This window comes from Notolabrus celidotus, chromosome 1 (assembly GCF_009762535.1).
Source record: "Notolabrus celidotus isolate fNotCel1 chromosome 1, fNotCel1.pri, whole genome shotgun sequence".
In the NCBI taxonomy this organism is placed as follows: Eukaryota; Metazoa; Chordata; class Actinopteri; order Labriformes; family Labridae; genus Notolabrus; species Notolabrus celidotus.
The window spans coordinates 9,955,057-9,967,071 of NC_048272.1; the positions used below are offsets into that span (position 1 = coordinate 9,955,057).

The 12,015-nt window shown below is 41.8% G+C and overlaps 1 protein-coding gene across 1 annotated transcript in view; it reads right to left on the reverse strand.

Moving 5' to 3' along the window:
- The window catches only part of cacna2d2a (calcium channel, voltage-dependent, alpha 2/delta subunit 2a), a 183,476-nt gene that overhangs the window by 64,106 nt on the left and 107,355 nt on the right, over window positions 1-12,015 (reverse strand). Inside the window, 1 exon segment of the mRNA XM_034673948.1 lies at window positions 4,036-4,080. Coding sequence (XP_034529839.1) covers window positions 4,036-4,080 — 45 coding nt within the window.

Sequence of the window (12,015 nt, forward strand, 5' to 3'; positions counted from 1 at the left end):
CTTGACTTGAATGTTTTCATATTTTACCCCAAAAACTGGCAGTGATGGCTGGGAATTGTTTTGATTTAAATGTGTGGCAGACAAGTTTAATATAAAGAAACAAAGATTTACATGAAAAATTAAAGGCCATTAAGTGATGAAGCTGAAGAACTTTTCAGTCTCTCGATGGAATGAGTCGGGAGTGCATCACTGAAACAAAGAGACTGTTGATCACCAGATCATCTGTATGGGTGAAAGATTTTGAGACGAGAACCTGCTGATGTTATACCCTTTATTCTAAAGGATCCTTGAGTACTGCAGTTGAAAATGTGATTTATTTTAGTCAGTTGAAGTCCTTGTTAAAGAAAGCTTTCTACCTGCAGTTTTTAGTCCACACCTTTGGGACCTGATCTTCAGTTTGGCAATTGCAGGTCTGTAGAGGTTGAAGACATCCCTCTTCAAAGAAATGATTGTTTGGGCTGTGGCAGTATCATTTTTTCAGTTGTTCATGATCTCTGTGAATATCTCACTTAATTCTTTTAAAATTTAGGGAAACTGCGACAGGTCTTAACAGGGAACAGCTTTCTAAGCAGCTTTATGCTTCATAATATCAGCACACAGCCCTGAAAGCAATTGTAATGATATGACAGATTGAAAATGCAATTAGATGTACTGTTGACTAAATTTGCCTGCAATTAAAACTAAGAGTGGAGCCTATTTTTCATTTTGCTGCTCAGCATACAGAGCTTTTACTGCACACGCTGATACACTAAGCTTTCGATTAATGATGATTTAGTACTGAGTTGTTGTGCAGAAGATTTAAAGGGCTTGATATTTCCCAGCTTGTCTATAAGTTAGTATCACCTGATTGGGTGTGGGATTCTGGCTTTTTAGCTGCACTAACTGAGAGGTTGAGGTGTTTGTTTATCCCTCAGTCTGACACTAATTCTGTCAGTGTCGGGCGGGGAGGGATTTTTTTTCTATTTTTTTCAGATGAGCCCAATCATAATTAACCGAGGCAGCGTCTAATTAGGAGCTGAATAAATCCACGCTGGAAAGACTGATTGGTTCATTTTCTTCAACCATCCACCACCTGTTTTGCTCGATTCATTACCCAATTTGTTAATTTTATCTCCCCGTTCTCAAGGTTTAATTAAAGGCTGAAGAGGCCAGAGATGACATTTTGAAGATTCTTTCATTCCCGCCTTCAGCCAAGCAGGGCTAACCTGAAGCGTGTCGCTTATGACCCTGTGTGTGTGTGTATGTTTATTGGAAAGACGGAGGGGAGGAGTGAGATAAAGGCAGACAGCCCCTTAAACAAACATTGAATCCTTCAGAAAAAAACATTGCAAATGGTAAATTGTTGTTTTCACATATCAACATGTAGTATGAAAAACAACAATAAAAGCTCTCTTAAATTTAATTAAACATTAGAATAAACAGTCTTGTAATAATGTATATTTTTTACGTTTGTCCTTGAAGTAAATTACTACCTAGAACCATGATTGACAACATTTTTCTGCCAGACAGAAAAATGCAGTGCAGAGAAAGTGGTATTATGCAGACTAAAGTATATTTGCATTTTTACCCAGGATGCTTTGTCCGCTCCCTGCTGAAGCGTAGATTATAACCTTTTACAGGGAAAGAGACTTGAAGGGCTGATTTGATCTGTTTATGGAAGAATATGCAAGTTTGTTAACCAATTGAGAAATGTGAAAGTCACATTTTGTTCAACCTGTAGACAACATTACCATAGAGAAGGAACGCCATTTGTAAGATACTACAGACTGTGTAGAATTAATTAAAAAAAAAAAAAATCATAAAAGAAGAAACATGCATAATTTTTAATCTAGTGCTCTGAGTTGAACATAAATCATGAGTTGGTCAGTTTTGGCTAAAAAATAATATCTACTTTTTACTTAAAATTATAATTAAAGCTCCTGTGATGAGTTTTTTTAGCTGGTGATGAAACAGACCAAAATCAATACTACTGTTCTAAATGACCTACAAAAGCAAAGGAGACCATCAGGAGGAAGATTTATTATTTTTCTGTCGTTACTTTTGATGCCTGAAGCTGCTGCTGAGGGGTAGGTGTCAGGCAAAGTGAGTGACAGCATGCTGCACAAGCTGCTTTTGTTCTACATTTTCCATGATCAAGATTGTTGATAATAAAACATTTGGTTGGTTAAAGAAGACAGGAGGAGACTTTTGTTGTTTAAAAGACTACTTACACATGCACAGGACAAAATCAGCAAAGACATAAGATGTACTGCTTTGTCCAGGGATTGCTTTGATTGACACAAACCCAGGGCTAAATATAGGAGCTTTAATGTGCATTTTCAAATGTGATATTTATTAATTTATCATTATTTCATTGATAATTAGTTTTCCTTTTTTGCGTGATTGCTGCTTTCACAAATTTCTTTGAATCGCTGGGAGGGGAGCAAATCATTTGAATTGATTTGTGTGTGTGTGTGTGTGTGTGTGTGTGTGTGTGTGTGTGTGTGTGTGTGTGTGTGTGTGTGTGTGTGTGTATGTGTGCGTGTTTGTGTCTGTGTGTCTGTGTGTCTGATGTACTGCTCTGTGTTAATGATGTCTTATGTCAATGTGATGCTGTAATTGCAAACTGCATTTATAAATCAATAAATAAAATAAATGATTAAATAAATAAATACCTGCATAAAAAATAAAATAAAATAACTAAGGAGTGAGAGTATTGGAAACTCTTTTTTATTGTAATATGATATAACGAACATGTATCTATCAGAATGTCAAGTACAGGAATTTGTAAATAAAAGTTGAAAAAATCTTTGACACAAGTCATAAAGAAATGAATACAAAAATAATTATATTTTATCTTAACATTGAGGATACACTCCACAGGGAGGAAATGAACAAGGTATAGAGTAGAGGATAGGGAACAGAGAAGGCAAGGTTTGGATAAGAGAGCCCATTGATCACTTACCTTTGTTAAGCCTGAATTCTAATCATATCTCTGTAATAGCACAGGGTCTAACGCAGTGGTAGAGCCTTATTCTAAGGGGTCACCTTAGGGGGAATCAAGATTCACACAGGGGCACTGGTGGGTGACTGTTAGGGTTGCAGGGATGACAAATGACCTCTGCCTGACCTCTGCTGCTGTCTTTAGGTGGTGTGGGGTTGGTGAAGTGGGGGTCAGGGGTGTGTCACCCGCTCAGCCTCAGCGTCCCATGTTAATGATGACTGATGTCCTCCAATTAGATGTGCTGACAGGCCCTAAAGCGCTGTGTCATTAATCACACGAGTGGCGTGCACAAAGAGAAAATCACACCGTGATTTATTGCTCCTCCGCCTCGCTCGCTCTCTTCCTCTCTCTATCTCACTCTCTTCTCGTCTTTTGTGCTTTGGCGATCGAGCAGGGATTCTTGCACTCTTCCTTGAAACTGAATCAATCAGTGGGCACGAGCTGCGAGTGTGACCTACCCTCAGGAGAGGCTAAAGGCTGCTGCATGGTGACACCAAACGGCAGTGACTTGCAGAGTTTTTCTGTAGAGTGTGTGTTACCCAGCCTGCAGGTTTTACCTTGAATATCATTCATATTCTTCAGTTTGAATGACACACTTGATAGAAATGTGGTCCTGCTGTATGTGAGTGTGAAACCATTCCTGTGTTGTGTGTCTTGATGGACATAGAGGTGTGTCAACCCTGCAGTTCAGGTCGGCAGTTAGTGGGTCAGTGGGGATGGAGAAACTCTGGATGTTGGATCGGGGGAGGACAGCTGAAGTCACTGTCACATGCACGTCGGACTGCTTCTGCTCTGTCACACCGACTCACCATAAAGCAGTGTAACCTCACTAACACACACAGACAGCCCAGGGGCCAGCGACCGGAGGGGGGGAGCATCACACCGACGAGGCCAGGAGAAGGGGATGGGAGGGTGGGGTTGGGTAGGGGTGGGTTTGGGTTGGAGTTGCAGGAAAGGGTGGTAAGGGGTAAGACAGGGGAGTGGGTAGAATCTGGGGGTCTCAAGGCAGGCAGACTGGGAAGCGGAGGGTAAGCAGTCCGTTCTGTACTCACATAGTCTGAATCCGCTTTGGAATCGTAGTATGAAATGGCATTCTCCTGTGCAGAAGAGAAGAGTGAAAAGAAAGGTGATGAGAGAAGATATAGCAGCGACTATATCAGCCCCGACTCCTCGCGGTGGTCAGCTAGAGAGAGTCATGGTTATATTCCATCACACCGTTCAGCATGAGAATATAATCAGCATCACAGAACACAGGAGAAGTAGTGTGATGTGGAGTGACAGTAATGAGAAGGCGAGTGGATAGCTGTAAGAGAAATTGAAGGATGTAATGCATCTGGACAATGCTTTTGTTCATAAGATGCAATGCATGCAGCACATGTTCAAACGTGTTCAAAACACTGGAGGAACATCTTTGATGTGTAGTGGAGATTGTTAAATAATGTATGTGTGTGTGGCAGTGTGGTATGAAATGAAATAAAGTGGTTCTTGCAGTAAGAGATGAATAAACCCAAAATATGAGTCTCTCTGGGACTCTTATCAACCTCAGCTGGCTGTGTTTTCTGTCTAGGAAACAGCTCTCACAGGAAGAAAAGAGGGAACAGGAAAAAGGAAAACAATGTAAATTTATGCAATTGTGTTACACTATTTTGCTTTAATTACAACTCAAGTTAACAGTGACAAGCTGAATTCTGATTCAGCCTGTCCTTTCCACCCTGAGCAAAGACCCCACATTCGGTTTTCTTCCTGCCTCCTCTGCCCTCTTCTGCCCTCCTCTTCTCCTCTGCACCGGTGTCCTTATCTCCCGTAGAGGCAGGCGTGAGGGCGGGTAGGGGCCGCATGCAGTGAGCAGCGGTCGTGGGGGCCTGCCTCATCATCATGAGGAGGCTGGCTGAGGACGCGCTCTCAAGGGCAGAACAGCGACTGTTTCGCCCTCGCTGGAGGAGCGCTGGTCATGGTCTGATGATGGGGAACAGAGAAAGAGAGTCGACTGTACAGGTAAAGGGAGTCTTAAACCACTGTTTACTCAACCTGACTTATTCTCTCTCAAATTGTTTGCCTCTTTTTTTCTGCATTCTTTACTGTTTTTATCTCTCCCCTGCTGCTTCAGCTTTTGTCAAACACACTCAAACCTATCCACACAAGTATTCTCTTTCTCCTTCTTCCTTTGTCAGGCTCCATCTCCCTCTTTTAGCTCCTTCGGCTTGAGAGCCTCTCCACACACCAAGACCGAGGTCTTGGCTAGCCTCCAGTGCTAATCAGAGAGTCAGTCATCAGCTCGGCTCAGTCCCTAACAATCCACAAAGAAACACAGCGTGATCAAAACTCACACTGACATCAAACATGGGGCGAACCAGCCCTGGACACAGCTTGTGTCTTTGGGTAATGAGTGTGGACAAGATAGAGAGGACGAGAACAATCTAACCCTCCTGATATGTCTCCTCAACTTAACCAACACCCCCATTCTGCCTCCACAGCTCTGGCGGAGAGATGAGGCGTGAGGACGGAAGGAAAGGAGCCGAGTAGAGGGATCAGAGCCGATCGTTCTGGGAGCGCACTGGGTTAAGTTGAAGGGTTAGAATGGAGGCTGAGGTCGGGGTGATGTGAAGGGATGAATTGAGAGGAGAGAGATGGGTGGCACTGATGGTGGTGGTGGTGGGTGCAGAGGGGAAAGAGCTGCCGGGGCTAAAAATAGCCAGCCTCTGCAGAGAGAAAAGAGAAGGGGAGAGAGAGAGAGAGAGAGAGAAAGACTGTAGCAGAGCAACAATGTTGTTGTGTCTACTAGCACGATTGATCTGAAGCCCAGTCCTGCTTAGACTGGTCCCCTTGCCTCTAAAGACTTTATTCTCACTGCTGCGGCATTACAACTCATTATTCAGGACTGCTTCCTGTAAATAAAAGGTTGGTTCCTTTCACCCAGGGGACACTGTCCAGCAGCATATCTCATACAATAAAACCTTAAAAAAACATACCTCACGTTACTGAAGAGAGAGTTAAGAGCAAGGTCCAACACTGTAGTGTTTTTTTGTACTTCACCATAGCTGCTTCATTTTGTGCCTATTATTTATCACTGTTTTTGATTTCTGTGGATAACCCACGTGTAATAAATGCAAGGCACACAGGGTCAGAGGAGAGTTTGATGAGCATGAATACGACATGAACTACTCCCACAACATTTGTAGTCTATGCATTTGAACCCAGGTGAACATCTATTCCAGACCAGCATTGTGAACAGCTCTCTGAACCACCAGAATAAAATGCAGAATTATCTTTTGTTTACAAAAACCATTTACAGTCTGGTACATTCAAAGCACAGTCAAAGCTGTTCTGGTGGCTCGTGGTGCTCACAGCTATTCTGAGTCATTCTGTGTTTTTTTTCTCCTTTTTATTTGTCTGCCTTCTGTTATGGCATCATGTCTGTTTGCACAGCTGGACAGCTGTGTTTACCTCCCTGTTTACCCAGTACACATCACTTACTTGTGCTAAACCTGCAGCCTGTACATCCAGTAATAGCCATGTACACTAGATCCTTTGTACCAGCAGCACGAGTAAAAGTATTAACAGCACATAATGTCTCCTCATGTTGCTATCTTTACCAGATTTTCAAGTCCTTCCATTCAGCATTTACAAGCAATGTTTAAATATCACTGAAAGACTTTTAAAATGTAGTAACAGCTGCAAATAGATGGAGAGGCATTTTAAGATGTTTAGCAGTCTATATTGTCATTTGAGACCTCTTCATATGTGAATATTTGATTCATGTTACTATTATCTCTTCCTAAAATGTATCTTTGCTGTGTTATTTTTTACTAGCCCCTGGTTGTAGTGCGGGAGAGTTGCCTGACAGTGGTTTGTAGGAGATATCTGAGAGCTGCTCCCTACCGTTAAATAACAAACAAACTTCCATAATAATATAATAACACCCAAAATAACGTAAGAAAGCATAAGTGTCAGTTTCCGGTAAATGGGTGCGGCTTTGTGATATTCAGAACTGGAGAAAAATGCAAAAGACTTCTACAGCTCCAAAGATTTCTGGGAGGAACTTCTATGAAAAAATGAATGAAAAATTAGGTTCAGGGCCAACTTTATAAGTAAAAATAGAATATCTAGATCATATCCATATGTATATCATATATAAATATAGTATATCTACAAAGTCATCTACTGGGTCACTCTCTCTCCTAATATCTGCATGGGGGGAACTATTCCAAGATTGTGGAAATAGTTAGCAGTGACTATTGAATCATATTTTTCCTTGAAATGCCAATCCCTATTCTAGAACATTACAGGACGGCCTGACCCTGAATATGTTAAAGTTGCTTATTTACGTACAGTGCAGGCTCTCAATGTACAAACTTCTGGAGGCAAGACATGATGTCAAAAGATGCTGTAGTCACTGTGTAATGTTTAAAGATATCCAAGATGGCGGTGGAAGCAGAGTCAGATACCATGATGACAGTTGTTTGCCTTATATCAATGCTAAATGCCTTTGGAAATATTCTCAGTATAAACAAATGATTGGTCATTATTTAATGGAGAGCAGAAAAGACAGAAGCTGCACACTTGTTGGCTGTTAGTTTTCCTGACTTATACTTTTTGCGTTGACACGCTGTATTCTTGCAGTGTCTTCTTAGTTCATAGGAAGTTCTATGTATACAGCTCCTGTCTTACCTGATTGTCATTCATCTTCTCATTATCTACCAGTTAGCTAAGGAGTTGCTAATAAAAGAAACTATGGTTGTTGGCAATTATTTTAATTAAAATGATATGTGTTATGTGTGCTTATAATATGTGCTATTAAGATGCAGTGTGTAGATTTTACATACATGTCTGTGAAGGTTCTCAGTCATCCAGGTCATGGTAATCCAAAGCTTGATCCAAAACTGGACTGGTAGAACTGGTAGATTTTAAATACAGTCAATTAAGTATGTTTAAATTAGCATATAATCACCTGAGCACACTGTCAGAGGTAAATGGCTGCCATTGGACACAACAAATCAGCTGTACTTGAACTTATATACATTGAGCTTTGCTATATCGTGAAAATGAAACCTCCAATTACCTTTAAATGAGTACTTGAAACCACTCACTGCAACAGCATCTACCTCCAACCACACTCTCCGTCACACACACCACACAGACACACAGGAGGGCTCCATGTGGACAAGTCTGAGGCTGCTATGACCCTGTGAGCAGCCCCTAGGGTGGCACTGCCATCTGCTGCGGCTGGTCACAGGTCTCTGCGGGCTCAGGGTCTGGGTTAAACACACATCTGATACAACACAGAGCCAGCAATTATCCCACACCCGTGTCTGCTGAGCCCTGTGCAACCTGTTTGTGCATTAATGCACACATTCAGAACGTAAACACATACTGATACTGATGTGCGATGAATGTGCCGACAGGGTGAGCTCAGGTACGAGGCGGAGCGCTCACACTCACATAAAGAAACACACAAAGTCGAAGAAAGTCCCACTGACACAAAGTGCTATCAGTAAATTAAATCTATCACACTGAGTGGACCAACAAATTCCAAACAGGGGACAAACACCGAGGTCAGGTGATGATCTCCAGCCCCTCCCTGACATAAATCTTCCCCAAGCTCATCTCTTCTCCTCCTTCCCTCTCTCCTCACCCTTATCTCAATCTGCTTCCTCTCCCTCTCCTCCCTTTGCTCCATCTCTCCTCCTCCTCCTCCTCCTCTTCCAACCTGCCCTGCCTTATCTTCATCTCTCCCAATCTCTCCATCCTCAGTACCAGCCTCCTCTCGCCAATTTCAGATTTCAGCAAAAGCAGCGGCGCGTAGGTTAGATGCCTACTGTTGCTATAGAAACCGCCCTCAGCTCCAGATCACAATGTGACTTTGTCTCCTCGCCAGGGCTACAATGTCTGCTCGGTTTTATGTCCAACCAGATACATGGCTGCCTGTCTTTTGTTTATCTGTGGGCCTGTCACTCCGTCTAACTGCAGGGGTGTTTTTATGCATGATTATTGTGTTGTCATTGGCATGTGCTGCATGTTATTTTAATGTCATCTACTGCTTACACGTTTAAACTTCAAAACCTCCTTCAGCGAGGAGCTCAGCGCCTTAAAAACTAGACTTCGCTGTGTGTGAAGAGGACTTTGATGGTTGATTTGTCCAGGAGAGCATCGGGTAACAATTGAAAAATGTATGGTACATAAAAATCTGTCATATGTAGGGCTACATGTGATGACTGAGTGTGATCACTGCCTCTGAATCTTTTGAATTTGAATCTATGAGCTCCCTCAACAGGCTGCCTGAGACAGGTTGACATTTGAGTGTATGACAAGCGCTCCATCATGGGTGGGGACAGATTACAGTCATACTCATATCTCCTCTGGACACCTGCTAATGATTTTATAATTACAGAACACACTCTGTGCCTCTGCCGTGCCCTAGGGTGTGCACACAAGCGCGCAGAAACATACACAAGGTCTTTCATGCATACACACACCACACACACATCACACACACACACCACACTCACATCACACACACCACACCAGACACACACACCACACTGCACTCCTCTCCTGGCCCTGATAGTCTAGCAATCATTCGTAGCACCAGTTCCCCTAATGGAAGCTGACATTATATCAAACACAATAAAGGATTTCATTTACTGCTCTTCATTAACCAAAGCACATCAGCCCATAAGGTACACACACACACACACACACACACACACACACACACACACACACACACACACACACACACACACACACACACACATACACACGTGTGTACACAAACAAGCTCACTGTGTGAAAATGCAACCAGAGCGAAGGAGGTGAAAAGCAAACAATTTGATTTGGCTGCTGAGAAGAATTGCTCACGTAAAGTTTGATACAAAGCTGTTATGGAGCTATAAATTCTGACTCCTGTTCTTATCTCCTCCACTCCAATCTCTTCTCTTGTCTCCACCTATCTCCTCCTCTGTCTCTCTAATTCCACGGCATCCTTATATCCCATCTCGAGGTGTCAAACGGTGTGAAACTCAAGACATTCGAACTAGATAAACAATAGGCCGTATTAGCTTGTGAGACCTCACCGGCAATCCTCAGGCTAACCACACTTTGACTCCAGAGCACACACACACACAACACACATTGCAATCCACGTATGTTAAGTGAGGGATGACTGACATCCAATTTCATGTGGAGAATGAAATGTAAAGGATGTATATGCACAAGGGCGTTCGTGCAGGAAGGAGAGAGGACAAAATTAAATCTCATATAGTCATCAGAGGCTAATTTGTTCAACCCTTTCTCTTAGTTTGTACGGCCCACAGGTTTGAACAGGTGTCAAACGTGAGCTCATGAAATATGCCTTTTATGGGGAGTAAATTAATCATAGACATGTAGAAATTTGTCAGAGATCTTAAAGCTCTTTAACCACTTTGATTCTGAATTGCAGTGGTCCACGCCTGTGAATAAAATATGAATTCTTGTTCTTTGGGCGAGCCTCTTTGATTCAGGGAGTTTTAAATCTAATCTTCTACTTGAGGCGAACAGATACAGCTAATTCACAAAGATTTGAAAAGACAGAACAACTTTCCTTTTTTAATTTACTTAAATTGTGCTTAGAATTAAATGGAGGATTTGGCGGCTGACAGGTCCAAGTAGCAGAACCTTTTACTGTTGCAGACAGAAGTGGAATAAACCACAGTTAATGAAGTCCGATACAACCAGCCTGTAATAATTCCCTTCTGTTCTAATGGTAATAATTTTTAGATCTTGTTAAATCTTTTTAATATAAGCTAAGGTTGCACTCTTCAAACTGTTGGTCATGCTGGGTGGATGGCCGGTGGAAACTCTCTTTGTGATGCTGTTGTGTTGACTTAAATGCAGTACTTTCACACATTGTTCAGATATGGTGAGGCCAGAGCATAATATCTTTATCCCCATTATTACATAAACAGACTCAATAGTTATAATGGTGACATTGAACTAAAACAAGACCAAAAAACATAGAAATAAGCACATTTCCAAAATCACTCAACCATCCTCAAATAATGGAATATTCTTGTTGAAATGTGTTGTGGCTCTTGATTCTTAGAGGGGATTTGGTTTGTTATTTTTCATTGATATTAAGACCATTATCAAGTCTCTCCTGAGGTCGATTAAATTGATTATTTTTCATTGTTCAGTGGAGAGACGAGAAGACAATTTGTAATTTTGAGTTCTGGTATTGCTTTCATTGATGAAGTTCCATTTACTTCTGCATTGTATTTATTTTATTGACCCAAGCTTATGAACACGTCATAATGTAACAATGCGTCATCATGTTGAGTTAGCTACATCGCTACCTAGCTGTAACCCTGCCAAATTCAACATTACTATGGACTGTTTTGGTTGGAGGGGAACGACAACTGTCCTGTAGCAGCCACAGCCGCAGCCATCGTCACAGTTGCCGGAGTGGAAAGAGTTTTTTCAACCCACAGACACTCGAAGGTAAGCTTTTTGGTTTAATTTGATGCACAATGCTGATGTGCTTGACAATGTTGATTGTGTTCCCCATTGCAAGAAAATGTTTGCAACATGAATTGCATTCCCCCCCTCATCATCATTGGCCTAGGTGAAATGTAGTGAAACTTCACAACTCTTTGCAGCGTTCCTCAAAACCATCTGACCACCAGAATTCTTCATTGTGTAGTTTAACACCTGTTGGCTCGCCATTCAATTTCATTCAAAACTTTATGAGACAACTGATGTGTGTTTGAGCACCAGTGATTTGATTTCAATGGCATGGCTCGACTTGAGATATAACATAACGTCACAAGGCCAATGAGACTTGATGGTCCTTAGAATTCAATCCCATCCTTAATTCTTAGTAGTCTCTGCCTCTTCCCTTCATAGTGTGTTTGTTTATATATTCAAAGTTTCATCTGCCAAGTGCCTCTGTCCTTGACCGGGCCATTTGTTACTCTGTCACATCACTTCACAAATGAATGCTGACATGTTGTTTGAGGTGTCTGCTTTTAAAAAATATGGCTGTTGTCTTAACTGCT